The 15,424-nt window shown below is 44.8% G+C and overlaps 1 protein-coding gene across 1 annotated transcript in view; it reads left to right on the top strand.

The window, feature by feature from the left end:
* Nucleotides 1-7,816: 7,816 nt before the first annotated feature.
* The window catches only part of LOC310818025 (E3 ubiquitin-protein ligase RNF19A), a gene marked incomplete at its 3' end in the record, with an annotated part of 11,618 nt that continues 4,010 nt past the window's right edge, over nucleotides 7,817-15,424 (top strand). The window contains exons 1-5 of the mRNA XM_083688783.1: nucleotides 7,817-7,975; nucleotides 8,807-9,285; nucleotides 12,614-12,819; nucleotides 13,123-13,270; nucleotides 15,279-15,424. The exon at nucleotides 15,279-15,424 is cut by the window's right edge and continues 17 nt beyond it. Of these exons, the coding sequence (XP_083544909.1) occupies nucleotides 7,823-7,975; nucleotides 8,807-9,285; nucleotides 12,614-12,819; nucleotides 13,123-13,270; nucleotides 15,279-15,424 (1,132 nt within the window). The 5' untranslated portion in view covers nucleotides 7,817-7,822. The remainder of the gene's footprint in view (nucleotides 7,976-8,806; nucleotides 9,286-12,613; nucleotides 12,820-13,122; nucleotides 13,271-15,278) is intronic.

Genomic DNA, 15,424 nt, shown 5'->3' with positions numbered 1-15,424 from the left:
CAGCTTTTGGACAGTTGTCCTGTTGTGTAATATTCCCATCTGTCATTCAGATTGCTCGGGTCATCAGGAAGGCTAGTGCGCAACCAGTAGGCTGTAGTCGGGGCTATTCTCTTGAATAAAAAAAAAAACATTGCATAAATGGTGTATTGACAAAGCAAATACGTAATGATTAACTCAACTAAAAAACGTGTGTTTATACCATATGCCTTACTATTTAGTTTAATACATTTTAATTTACATTTCAGGATGTGAATCATATAGTTTGTTTTTATAGACGCATATTTATCTATAACTTAGGCCACTCTCTTAATCTGTTAGTTTACAACTGAATCATATTCCCATCTTTAGTGCAGCATGTCTGTTTAATCACATCAACAACAATCATTCTCTCTGGGGTAACGTCAGTGTACACTTAAGATCTATCTGTTTGAGGTCACTCATTGTTAGAAGTTAGAAGTTCGTCTCACCCCTCAAACACCCCCTTAGGGTAAACGTGTGTAAGGTGCTGTCGAACACAACTATGCAGTGTATAAAGGGAGTGAATTGGGCTGTCTCTTTGTGAGTAAGATAGATGGGCATGACAGCCAATTCGTTTTTTAGGTATTTTTAGGAACAGCAAGGTTTTTAACTAGCTCATTTTCATGAGCTAACCCAGTGAATCGAGTGGAGTTGTGTGTGTGTGTATGTGTGTGTGTGTATGTGTGTGTGTGTGTGTGTGTGTGTGTGTGTGTGTGTGTGTGTAACTATATGAGCTTTTGTATTCTAATTAGAATAGACTTGGCCCATTGGCTGCATTTGGGGCGGGTTGCCATGTTGGCTTCTGTGCTAAAAAATCCACCTCTAACTGAGCGTGTTCCTTATTCGCAGCACAATATGAGGCGATGGCGATGGGTCTCTGCCTCCTCTAGTCAGCTCTCCTCAACTGGCAGGAAGTGAACAGTGTGATTTACTATTGGGGGGCAAGTCAAAGGTAAGAAAACAGGACTCCGGCCAAAGCCTCTGCTGATTATGTAATGGTGGCTAGTATTGCTGACACAGCGCTATCAGTGCCAAGACAAAGGTTGTTGATCTGTCCATTGCAGGAATATTGACACATATTTAAGCAAATGAACTCCAGCCGTTTCATGACATGTTGGCACAGTGGATGTCCTCATCATGTGTCAACATGAGGAGCTCAGCATGAGTAAGGACTAACAGCAACACAGCGACTGGATTTGAAAACATGTTCTTTCATTTACTACAATGTATGAGCGTTCTTTTTTATGGATTTGAATGATATGATCTATCGAAGTGTATTATTTTGCTTTTAGCAAAGTTTGACATTACTCATAAGAGGTGAGAAAGTGGTGGACTGCATGAGAACTACAAGGACATAGACATGATTATTTCCAATTCCTCAACATCAGGGCGAAGCTCTTGAGATCTGTCTTTGGAAGATGCTTGCTTTTAAAAAAGGGAAACTCCCATAGGACTCAAAATCCATTGATTTTTCCCTCCACTCTGTATGGTTGCTTATCCCCCCACAGGTCTAGGTGTTTCCCTATTGGCTTGACTCTGAAACATAATACCAGCCTCACAATGGCCTTTATTAGGGAGAGGCAACTAGTTGGGTGACTGACAATGCAGTGTTTCACCTACTGTAACTCGGGCAAGGGCGAGCCCCACACACCTACCTCTGTTTCTCCCTCACATGTGTAACCTTTGCTTCATCAATCAACAATTGATATAGCCCAAGTTGTTGCTCACTTGTAAAGCAATCCAACAGTTTCTCTACTTTCCTATACAAGTAAGAGAGACGTGACACAGTCATAGTATCTACCACTCAAACATGATTCGAGAACATTGGGTGATCAGCGTTAGCTTCGTTACGGGTGAGATTACAGCTGTGTTAGCTAATATCACAGCTAGCCCCATGCCTAGCTTTCGCCTAGAGGACTAGCTATAGCTAGCTAGCTACGTTATGTAAAAGGCAGACCTGAAAGCGGTGCCTTTGCTGGGATAATGATGTATGCCCGAACATTCATTGATGCCCGATAAACCAGAAACCTTGCTTGCTATCCAACCAATTGCAGTATCAGAGGAAAGCCCCTCCCACAGGACAGGAGGTATGGTGTTTAATGGTATGGGCTGTTATATCCCAACTTTGATGCTCCTCTGCGAGAATCGTGTAAATAATCGATAAAATGGCAATGGCATAATACAGTATGTCCTCCAAGGCCGGTGATGTAGTTAGGTCCAGCCAGTTTGCTGTAAGCTTGCCCGCAAAAGTTTGCACTTGTAATTTTATCGGGAAGATCATTTTTCTGGTCGTCATTACTGTACAAACTCCGAACATAGCAGGCGCAAGGACTGGTGAGACACAACAGACCTGACCTGCATGTTCTTCTGTATGCAGCCTGACCTCTATGGGTTTGTATTATCACTCTGAAGAGTATGAATTAGGCTGTTTGAGAGAAGCTTTGAATCCTAAGCTTTGAATTCACTATCCTAGGCTGTTTGAGAGAAGCTTTGAATCCTAAGCAACCTGCCCAGTGGTGAGTACATGTTGTTTGAAGTACAGTAGACCAACATACAGCACTATAGCAGGTATCAAAGCTGTGTGCTGGAAAACCTTGTTGGTGCATAGGTGAAGTAATTAATTTTGCTGCTATTCCTACCGATACAAAAACAGTCTTATACTTCTGTGTGATCTCATGTACTGTAGTTTAATATTTGAAGGTTCAAAGAAATCAACAAAGTATTTGGGTCAGTATGTCCACTTTCTGACTGAAACTGCTAAATCCTCAAAGATTAGGCAGTTGTACAGTTTTTTTTGTCTGTTCAGTTTGGCCAATTAAAGAATGTTTCAAGGGGGATTCTTTACCCATAATTCTTTCTAATCCTACGAGGCGTTTTAAGAAAGTAAGATAATCTGTTCTCTGGTCCACTTTATGTAATTGTTCATTCTCAGATGCAGATCTGTCCTGAAAATGACCGTTGAATAAAAAAATAAAATCAAAGGGGAAGAAGAATCTACGTAATGTGAGGTCAAATGTTTAAGTCGCTGCTGTCTTGTGACGACTGGAGTATTGACTGTATGTAAACCCTCACCACACACACACACACACATACACACACACACACACACATACACACACACATACACAAACACACACACACACACACACACACACACACATACACACACACACACACACACACATACACACACACACATACACAAACACACACACACATACACAAACACACATACACACACACATACACAAACACACACACACACACACACACACACAAACACACACACACACACACACATACACAAACACACACACACACACATACACAAACACACACACACACACACACACATACACAAACACACACACACACACATACACAAACACACACACACACACACACACATACACAAACACACATACACAGAACATAAGACCATTAGGCCATAAATGGAAGATGTATGTTCTCTCTTGGCATCTGTGTCTCTCCCTCATGCTCTAATGTATTCTCCCTGGAGCCCTCTGTGGAAGGACATTAACTTAAGAAAAACAGGATCTCCCCTCCTCTCTTTTCCCTCCTCCATCTTCCCTTAGTCCACATCCTCATCATCCCTCCCTCCCCATTTACAAATAGAAAAAAAATAACCGGAATCGGAAACATATAGCCCCAGGCATAGCAGACTAACAACATCTTACCGTCCAGAAGTCTTACACCATTTCTGTCTCTGTATTCAGATCAGGACTGTGTGTGTGTGTGTGCATGTGCGTGAGTGTGTGTGTGTGCGCGTGTGCATGTGCGTGTGTGTTGGGCGCTGTTGCAGGGTTTTTGATGGACGGCTGATCTGATTTGAGATAACAGTCCACTAACGATGCATGGAGGACATACGGATGCCGGACAGAAAACCCAGAGATGCGAAAACAGTTGAGGGTTCCCGGCAAGTGGAATTAAAAAATAGGGTCAGTGCGTGTTATGTGGCCAATTTTGGTCAAATGTTGGACAATGTGGATATGAAGTGGAAGAACAGTATACTGTGTGTGAAAATATGTTTTCTCTCAAACCATTTCACACTCATGATAAACTCCTTGGTTTTGATTGACAATCTTCATGTTCCCCGCACACAATATGTGGTCTATGAATAAGCTTGAATGACATCATTGTTCAGGCAATGAAGTACAAAAGTCTTCGATGACGGCAGCTTTGCACCCATTGTAAATGGGCACCAGTGTAATGGGGATGGTTTGGTTAAACTATGTCCATGTGAAGAATCCACTTTGCCTGAGACCTTGGAACTTGCATCTGCTCCTGATCCTGAGCTAATGCCTAGGCCTCAGTTCAGCAGGCTAACACAGTCCTGTGGCATGCAGGCGGCAGGGAAACTCCAGCAGAGGCTCTGGTCACCAGTGCGGTGGTAGCGTTCTACCCAGATAGGATTCCATGCTTTGTTTATACACTTTATCAATGGTTTATGTATGGACCTTGTTGCGTCTCGTCTTGTTCTTTAGTTTGTTTGTCTGTGTTTCAAGTCATTCATTTATTGTTCCCTGTTTATTTTTGTGTCTCTCACCTTATCTCTCGTTCCAGACACTTCACTACCCGCCCTTGTGTGTTTCCCGCCTGTGTGATCGTCTACCCCGCCCTGGTTGGATTCACCTGTTCCTCATCGTCATTCCCTGTGTATTTAGTCTGTGTGTCTCCCCTGTCTCGTTGCCAGTTCATCTTTGTGCCTTAGTGTCAAAACGTCCCAGCGATTTTCATAGTGATTTCTTGTCTTCCTGGTTTTTGATCTTTGTTAGTTTTTCGAGTTTGCCTTTTGCCTTTTCCCTGTTGGATTATCCTCCTCCTGGTTGTCTGACTACTACCTGTGTACCGTACCCTGCCTTGCCTACCCCTTTTTGGATATCTGCCTCTCTACGAATTGTCTACCTGTGTACCGAACCCTTTTTCTGGAATTAAAGGATTATTATTTTGGATTAAGCTTTTGTCCCGAGTCGTGCGATTGAGTCCTCTGCCTGGTCTACAGTCACTACAGACCCCTCTACTAGAGGTTTTCATTGCTTTATTTAGATAGTTCCATTTAGCCGGTGTCCTCCTCAAACAGGTTGCGTCCTTTTCAGGGACTTGGCCTTTTTTTAAGTACCGTCACTGAATGGGTCGGCGCTGAATGATTTCAGTGGATGATATATTGTGAGAGTGTAGAATTGTTAGGCAGCAAATTGTATTGTCTAATAACTTGGATATCTGTCCTTTTGTACAATAATGCCTCACTGGAACCCACTGGGTTATGATTAAGAAGACTCTTTGCAGACGTGTGTGTGTGTGTGTGTGTGTGTGTGTGTGTGTGTGTGTGTGTGTGTGTGTGTGTGTGTGTGTGTGTGTGTGTGTGTGTGTGTGTGTGTGTGTGCATGCGTCTGAGCTCTTTGTGTGTGGGTGATGTTCTATAAATAAACAGCACACCAGTGTATTCACAGCGGTTGAATCCTTGGGATCCTGTACATTAGCTACGTATGAAAGACATTTCTCTGTGGAACTGGGAAAACTAGAACGGAAGTGCAACCACGAGGCAATGCTCATTTGGGAAGGGGACGTGTTGCTATGCTAGACCAGGTTGGTGAAATTCACTTAATAGGTTAGAGATGGCTGATCCAATCAAGGCAAAGTGTGTTATTATCTTCTGCATTTTTGTGTTTGTTAGTAACACAGTATTAATGTATGCAACTAAAATGCTAAATTGAGTATACGTTGAAGTAAGCTCAAGTGCTATGTTCATAATCTGTCTGGCCCTCATCATGCCTAGAAGTGAAACATGACATTGAAGCGTAGGGAATATAACAAGTGTATGCACTGTTATGCACACAGAATGATACTGTATGTTGTTTTTTAGGCCTCATCCATGAAAGCTAGCACTGCTTGGAGCTGAGTCATTCCACTCTGTTGCTTTGCTTCATCTCTGGTCACTCTCTAGAACATGGGTTGCACATCAGTTCAGTCAAATAATTCATCATCTCAAAAAACAGGTAGCTGTTTAGAGAGTAGGGGCTCCAACTTTTAAAAAAAACTGCAAAAAAGGCACATCTTAACCGCAATATTTTGAGTAGACGTGATGATTCATACTGTAGTCCAAGGGGAGTTTTGAATACTGCAACTGGCGTTGGCATGATGTGCAATGCATTTTCAGACTGTTTGTTAAAACTCAGATTGAATAATCACTGTTTTCTCATTGTTAAAGACAAGGTACAACAAATCATACTGTAGGGTGTTCAGAGTTGTTGCTATATTTTGTGATATATTATGCGTAAAGCAATACGGTACATGTCATCAAACAGTTCCTCTACACATGAAGACCTTCGTCGAAAGCATAGAAAGGCCCATGGTATGGGGTCAGTTGATACTCACTTAAACTTCAACTCTGAATGGGGGTCGTGTATCCAGATGCATTATGACAAAGAGGGCTTTGAGGCTTAATTACTTCATGGAAAACGCGTGTGTTTAGCTCCTTTACTTGACCCCACATAGTCTGGAGTGGTTAAATGTTTCTTTAAGAAGTTTAACTTGTATCCCCCCCCCCCCTTAAAAACCCTTACAGTCAGTGTTTGCTCATCCGCCTTTTCCCCCTATTTACTGTCTCACTCCGCTGACCTGATTTGCTCATAGTGACACACGGCTGATGTCACAGAGGCCATAGCGTGCTAGAACCCTTCTTCTTCTTCTTCCTCGCATGACTTCAATAGGAATTCGTTTGATCTACATACCGTATTGGCCATGTACAGCGGGTTTGTAAACAGAGGCTCGAAGGGCACGCCTTAAGCAAGACTCCAAATTCCCAACCATTGACTTACAATATACTTCTCAATACATATATTCTTATCCCATTAGCTTTGTCCGTCTTTTCCTGCTTTTTACTATACAGTATGAGACGAGATGCCAAGATACATTTTCTATGTCTTTTGGATTGCATTGGCGTCCCCTCCCCCCCCCCCCCTCCCCCCCACCCTGAGTGGGCTTGCCGACCTATCAGACACATGCTATCTATCATATAGTCTCAGTCCCTGCAGTGTGGACTCTTTCCCAATGCTTGCTGTTGCACTTGCACAGTAGCATCCAACACACGCTGTACCCTCTGAAGAATGAACTCGGCCTTGCATTCTTCCCTCCGTCTCTGAATGTGTAATAGTGTATTATCTCCTTTTCCCCTCCCAGGCGAGGGGCCGGCGGCGGTAGCGAGAGGAGGCCATGCGAGGATGAAGGGCACTCTGTCCGAGGCTAACTGAGAACCAGGGAGCAGCGGAGGAGGAGGCGGAGGTGGAGGTGGAGGAGGAGGAGAAAAAAAGAAAAAGGAGAGAAAGAGAAGAAAAAGGCCTCCCCCCCCGGGGGCCTCGGAAGAGATCCAAATCAGTGATGTCCTCCTCTCCGGCAGGGATTACCTCGACCCTGGACGTCTCTCTCTCTCTCTCTATCTGTCTCTCTGTTCCTTCGTTGTTCACAGTAGCGGCTCTCCCCCTCCTGGACTCTGAGCCGTGAGAGGGCTCTGCAGGCGCGTTCACACACTCACACGTACAGTACACACACACACACACACACACACACACACACACACACTCCACACAGATACAGACAACACTCCTCCACACACACACACACACACACACACACACACACACACACACATACACACACACACACACACACACAGACACACACACACACACACACACACACACACAGACACACACACACACACACACACACCAACTCAGTTGCGTCCTGCTCATGCCCGTTCGGCTGCATTCTCCAGCTCCACACCATGAAGCGGCCCAAGCAGCAGACCCAGCCCCTGAGCTTCCTCAGCTTCTTCAGCCGCAAGCCCAAATCCGACCCCAGGCTGGAGAGGCCTGCGGGGGCCCGTCCCAGAGAGGAGGTGGCCATCACTCTGACGCCCAGCGAGTATGCAGAGCAGGTACTGGAGAGTCAGTGGCTCCGTCTCATTAGCCTCTATCCATTTTAATGCCTGTTTTTGCATAGGGATCATTTAGGTCATGTAAGGTAATGTTAGGTAAACACCCAATAAGAGAAATTACCAGGCTCATAGCAGCCTGGTATACAGTCTATGTACCTATGTACTTGTGCCCCCTCCCCCCTCCCCCCTCCCCCCTCCCCCTCCCCCCTCCTGCCTTCCAGTGACTATTTGTTTAATGAGTCTGTTATTTTAAGTGTTACCTCCATTCTGTTACCAAGAAACAGAGTAGCCTACATCAGTGCCCCCACCAAACACACACACATCCAAGTATCTCTCTCTCTCTCGCTCGCTCGCTCTCCCTCCCACCCACCCTCCCACCCACCCTCCCTCCCTCCCTCCCTCCCTCCCATTCTATGTCTGATAATAGCTTCTGATTTCTCTCATTACTTCAGCACTCTGTTTCAAAACTCAGAAACTTCAATGTGATTTATGTAGCTTTTTTTTTTACCAAGGCATTGTCACTGTATCAAAAGGGCTAGGAGCATTGGCAGTGGCAAAGAACTTGTTCAAGTTCAAGTTTATTGTATTTTGTTCCCATGACAGAGGTTATTTGACCAATAAAACAATTATTTGACCAATTAAAACAATAACAAACAAAAACAATCTAATACCATATACAGGGATCAGGACTTGGTGTTTTGTCATGTTTTGTCTTGCTCTGACAGGTCTAAGTTTGTGGGAGTTGCGTACCTTATAGCTTATGGATTCATACACATCTTCTCTAGCCCGAGCAGCCTCAGATGACAATGCTACTTCTTCTCTCTCCGCCAGGACCAAACCATCACAACAGAGGAGGGCAGAGACTCGGGAGTTGGTGGAGCAGAAGGAGGAGGCGGTGGGGGAGGGGGGGCGACGGGGGAGGACGTTGGCGCATCGGCGGAGTGTGGGGGGGTTAGCAGCGGCTCCACGGGCGTCCTGTCCCTCTCCTCATCCAGCCAGGACCAGCTATTGGACGAGCACCTGGAGGAGTGCCCCCTGTGCCTGCTTAGCCAGCCGCGGTGCCGCTTCCCGCGCCTCACTTCCTGTTCCCACCGGGCCTGCTCCGACTGCCTGCGTCAGTACCTGCGCATCGAGATCTCCGAGAGCCGCGTGGGCATCGCATGCCCGCAGTGCCCCGAGGCGCTGGCGCCGCCGGACGTGCGCGCCATCCTAGATGACCGGGCGCTGCTGGACCGCTTCGAGGAGTACCAGTTACGGCGCTTCTTGGCGGCCGACCCGGACACGCGCTGGTGCCCCGCGCCCGACTGCAGGTGAGGGTTCACAACTGCCAAAAGTCTGATCAATTTCACAATTATTCATAGAGTCAGTTTGGTTTATTCTGTGGAGTCAAATCCATATAGGAGTCATCATTTTAAATTCTGAATCATTTATATAATCAGTACCATTCAGGGAGTCAGCTCCATATTCAGTACAGGAAATCAGCTCCATCATGGGGCATTAGGTCCATTCACAGAGCCAGATCCATCCATCCCCATTCACAAAAGTAATACTTATTTATGAGGACCCGCACATTTTTATTCACACTTCCCTACAAAATATATTAAATATACTATAAAAATGTATGGTTTTTTTAATTGCTTGGTAGTAAATGGTATTCTTCTAAACCTTAGCTCACGACCCTGACACGATGGGTACTTTCTGGCACGTTGCTACGTTGCCAACGCAACGTAGCAACAATTTGAAAACTTACAATAGCAGCAAATGTGTGCATATCCATGTAAACAAACGAAACGTACAAATAGTACGTAAAGGTCAGTGCTCGACCACGACAGCAGCTTTTCGAAAGCGTCTTTGTCCAAAACAGCGCTCTCCACTGGACGTTTTTTATCATGCGATCTCATTCATTGATCGCTACCGTTTATATTTCCATTTTACAACAAGTCATTTAGCAGAAGCTTTTATCCAAAGCGACTTACAATAAGTACATTTGTCTAAGTAAGTGAATCAACATCAGTCGTCGTAAGAAAAACCTTATTTACCAATTTATCATGGCCATTTAACACTATTTTAAAACTCAAATCTACAATACTGGACCTTTAAAAAACCAAAAAACAAGCCCATTGTCAAGTGACAGTATATGTGTCCTGTGGCTTCAGAAGAAGTGAACCCTCTGTGCCTGTGTGTCACCGTCCTATTGTTGGTGACACACTTGCATGATGAAGCACGTATACTGGCGCGTTACGCATCGCCATGGCGCCCAGCGTTGGGTGTCTGTTGGGTGTAAGAGGATAGGGGCTGTTGACGGGAAGTAGCGGTGGGAGCAGGGGCAGTGTGTGTGTGTGTGTGTGTGTGTGGGGGGGGGGGGGGGGGGGTGGGGTGTGTGTGTGTGTGTGTGTGTGTGTGTGTGTGTGTGAGAATAAATTATCTATATACCTGTGTGCGTGTGTGTGTGTGGGGGGGGGGTGTGTGTGGGTGTGTGTGTGTACACGTGCGTGTGTGTGCACGTGTGTGTGTGTGTGTGTGTGTGTGCATGTGTGTGTGATAGTTATTCCCTGTCAATGTGATGGGGTTGTTTTGTGTCTCTAGCCTGACCACTCTCTTCCTCTGTGGGGGGTTCTGGGTTGTCCGTCTCTTTCAGTTCTCACAGTATCGTTGCTCAGAAACGCTGGGCCAAAGATCAATCAATACTCCATTTCATCTGACATTGTGTTGAATTTTGCAGTAGGAAAGAGAGAGACAATAGGCCAATATCTATTGCATGCTGTGTAAGGTTCAGGAAAACGTATGCTAAAAATGTTTGCTTTTTTAACAGTATAAGCTTGCTTTTAACTACTTCTGTTGCCCTCTCACGTATGCAGTACTGCAATGGGCTTGTAGGGGTGAAAGCGTACGTTGAAAATGAAGTCTTTGAAATAGGGTGTTGTGATCAGGGGAGGTCGGTGGAGGTAGAAATTGGAGCACGGCTCATTGTCATACCATTCCTCATTCCATTCCATGCTTTACAATGAGCCTGTCCTCCGATTTCCACCTCCACCAGCCTCCCCTGGTTGTGATGTTACATAAGATAGAAATTCACAGCTGTGATTTGTCACCAATGTTCACACACATTCCTAAAGGTGTTAGTGACAGAAGCTTAGCAAGAGATTATGGTAACTCTTTGAATGCGTGCGTGTGACATGAAGTGTTTTCGTGTGAGAATCAACACCCCATTTCATGTAAAAGTGTGAGAATCTACATGTGTGTGAATATCTATTTATAATATAATAATAATAATATGCCATTTAGCTGACACTTTTATCCAAAGCGACTTACATAGCATTGTGTACAGTGAGTGCATACATTTATCAGTATAGATGGTCCCAGCAGGAATCAAACCCACAACCTAAGCGTTGTTAGTGCCATGCTCTACCCACTGAGCCACAGAGGACCAGTGCCAGAGTCCTGTATGGAGGAGAGAGACAGAGGGGAAACATGGAGGCAGGTGTCATACATATTAATCAAATATATTGAGCAGTCAATTTAAATCAAATCCATAGACACTGAGATGACTAAATGTTATTTCGTAAAAAAAATATTTCTGTGTCTTTGTCCGTCTTTGCTTCTGTGTGCTTCTGTGTGTCGATGACATCACCCGGAAACAGCAATTATCACCTCATTAGTCTGGTCATTGACCTGATTGAGTTAACTCTCTCGGGGCAGTAGCTGGTGCTGCCAGTTGGCAAAGGGAAGGCTGTTGTGTTCAATTCTCGCTCAAGGCAACCTACTCTACCCTGCCGTTCGCTACATTAGTGCGTGCCATCAGAGAGATGTGTCCACATGAGGGACTTAGGGTATAGTAAATATATTTACTTTTTGCATTTAGATGGTATTGTAATGTAATTATTTATACTGATTAATAACACCATGAAACATGAAGGGAAAGACAAGTATAGTTTTATGTCACACGATTTTTGCAAAATATTTGACTCCACCAACGGCAATACAAAGATGTAACACATGTATCCTGTGTGTATCCTGTGTGTTTCTCCATCACAAGATATGCTGTCCAACTACATTTCAATGCAATCACATATAAAAAAAATTGCAAGTTAAATATAAATGTCTTTGGAACAGCCGTCACAAGTTTTCCATCCACAAAACTGGCTCCCTAATTTACGGAATGACCCATGCATATTGTAATGAGTGCAATGCCCGTTAGCGTCTCTGCCAAGGGAGTTCACTTTCTTGGGGCAGTAGCTAGAGTGGCAGTTGGCAAGGGGAAGGTCGTGAGTTCAATCCCGCTTAAGGCAACCTACGCTACCCCGCCGTTCACTACATTGATGTCAGAAGTCGCATTGCGACAGTGTGTGCCATCGGAGAGCCGTGTATACATGAGGGACCTGGTACATTGAAGCATGAAGGAACACTCTCCTGAATGGAGGGGATAGTGTAACCAGTGTAAGGCCCATTAGCATCTCTGCCAAGGGAGTTCATTCTCTTGGGGCAGTAGCTAGTGTGGCCGGTTGGCAAGCAGAAGGTTGTGAGTTTCGATCCCCGCTTAGGGCAACATACTCAAACCCGCTTTTCGCTACTATATGCATAAAGTGGATATACTGTGTGTATGTGTATATTTACGTTGATATACCTGCCTCTCCACAGCTATGCAGTGATAGCCTACGGTTGTGCCGAGTGTCCGAAGCTGAGCTGTGGCCGAGACGGCTGTGACACGGAGTTCTGCTACCACTGCCGGCAACTGTGGCACCCGGACCAGACGTGCGACCAGGCCCGGCGTCAGCGCGCCCGCCACACCTCTGGCACCAACGACGCGTCCACCCTTTATGTGTTCAACGAGGAGCCCGGTGGAGGTGCGTCAGCGTGACGGTCACACAATCTCCAAAGAACGTAGACTGTTACAACTGTTAGTGATGGAACTCTTCAACTATCAGGGAGAAATAATCGTGACTTTTAAAAAAAAAAAAAAAAAAAATTATAGCCCATGGTGATGTTGACCTGTGACTTAGCCAAACATCATATTTTTTGTGAGAAGTTGGTTTACTTTATCTGGTGTGCTTGCTCTGTGTGTGTGTGTGTGTGTGTGTGTGTGCGTGTGTGTGTGTGTGTGTGTGTGTGTGTGTGTGTGTGTGTGTGTGTGTCGCTTCTCGTTTCAGATGCGGAGGAGATAAAGGCGTGCCCACGTTGCAGCGCCTACATCATGAAGACCAACGACGGCAGCTGCAACCGCATGAACTGCACCGTGTGCGCCTGTCAGTTCTGCTGGCTGTGCATGCAGGAGATCACCGACGTGCACTACCTCAGGTAGATGACTGGTGCCGCTAATGATCCAATAAAAAAAAGACCAAAAAGCAGCTATTGGTGAAAGTAGTTTGATCTAAACTTGTTTTGATAAGTCTTTAGTAAGTTACAGGGAGATGCTACTGTACATACGGTGCATTCGGAAAGTATTCAGACCCCTTCACTTTTTCCACATGTTGTTATGTTACAGCCTTATTCTAATATGGATTCAAAATTTTTTTTTTCCTCATCAATCTACACACAATACTCCATAATGACGAAGTGTTTGTTTGTGAAATGTTTGCTAATTTATTAAACATAAAAAAATAAACATACCACTGATCTACTGTATCGTTAGTTGTGAATAAATGTCACAGCAATGAGAGAAGAGTGTTTTGCGTACCTCAGCAAAACACTGGAGCGGTTGGTCAGTGACAGCAAAGAGACGTTATGAAATGACAGTATAACTGACCTCATCGAAATATGAAGATGAAGCCCCACCTCCACTACATCATCATTCATCTTAAAGAGGTGACATTTTGTGTCTGCTTCTCACGACTGCTAAGCTTGTGGAGATGTGGTTTTGCCTGATTAATCAGGAAATCAGGATGTTACTACTACCTGCTTCATATAATTAAAAACAGACTCGTAGGCTTAAAGCCACAATCCGTAATTGAATTTGATACTCTGTGTAATGCCTATCACATCTATGTTGTGTTGGTCCATACTTAGGCTTCTGTTTTTAAACCGCAGTACTTTAACTGCATGTGACTGTTGAGGCGGCCATTGATTTTTCCATTCCTGGACATCAGCCAGTGCTGACTTTTCATCAATTAATCAGCTAAATCTCCCTCCATATTGCCATGCAACCCAAGCTGGAGAGACCGGCCAGAAGCAGATTAGTTTAATTTAAAGGAGCCCCTCCTTCTGCTTGCATAGTGCTATATGGAAAGTGATTGTGTGTGTGTGTTAGTGTGCAAATACGCATTAGGGTTAGTTACCTTTAATGTCATCTGTACATATACGTGTTGTGTGTGTTTAAATAGCACTACTGAGGTAAATGTACTTATGTGTGTCTTTTTTTTGTTATTGGTAGACGCAGTAGTAAAGGGTGTGTCTGTATGTGTGCGTTTGTTTTTGTAATGTGTGTGAGTGTGTGTCCTACCTTCATTTCTATATGTCTGTCTGAGTTCAACCCCCTCCATTGCGTGAGTCATACTCCTACAGGCAGCAGCTTTCCAGGAATCGTTGAAACTGAAGCTTGTATATAGATGTTTAGCGTAGCGGGGCAACAAGCCAATATCGTGTCCTGAACATTCCAGTCGCTCTGGGTATTACGTTTTTTATTTTATTTTGGTGCGACTGTCTTTACGATGATGGTGGAGAATAGTGTTGGACTGCTGCCAATAAACGAGCTGTCATTTTGACTGGCCGGCAGTGTCAATTCACTGCTATGTAGAGGTCACGACCTGGCTGACCGATGCCTGGCATTACCAGAGTCCCAGAGACAGTTTAACTACTGCCCTCAGAATTTTTGTTTTACGACAAAATTGTGGGGGTGATGGTTTCAGCAGGACACTGCCTTGTTTACATCGCTTTGCTTAGAAACATTGTCTCGGACTGATCTGAGCAGAAAGAGAGATACATAAAGCTAACCCTCTGCTGCTGTTTCCCTTGAGGACAGTCGTGTTGCTAAACTGTCTTTTTGTTACTTTTACTGAAGTGAAAAAACATGTTTTCCATGTTTCTTACCCAGAGTGGTGGGTCAGCCAATTTGCCAGTTCACAGATTGTGGATTATGTCTTGAAGATGAACTGTCCGATGTTTAAAACTTGCTTTAAGAAAGTTGACAGAATCATACTTGACATAATCACAGTCATTTTTAGCATTATTTTTAGCTATACCTTAACAACAAGTAACATGTTTCACCTCTCCCTCAGAACAAACTCCTCCATCCCTAGCCCTACCTCCTCTCCACGTCTTGGTCCGTCCTCTAAAGTCTTCCCCCCTCTATCTCTCTTTTCCTCGACAGTCCCTCGGGCTGTACCTTCTGGGGGAAGAAGCCGTGGTCTCAGACCAGGAAAGTGCTGTGGCAGGTGGGCATGCTGCTGGGGGCACCGGTGGTCATCTCCCTCATTGCTGGCATCGCCATCCCCGTCATCATCGTAGGCATCCCCA

Source organism: Argentina silus (genome assembly GCF_951799395.1).
Source record: "Argentina silus genome assembly, chromosome: 17".
Lineage (NCBI taxonomy): Eukaryota > Metazoa > Chordata > Actinopteri > Argentiniformes > Argentinidae > Argentina > Argentina silus.
The sequence above is the reverse complement of the archived record's forward strand: the minus strand, read 5'-3'. Positions and strand labels throughout refer to the sequence as shown.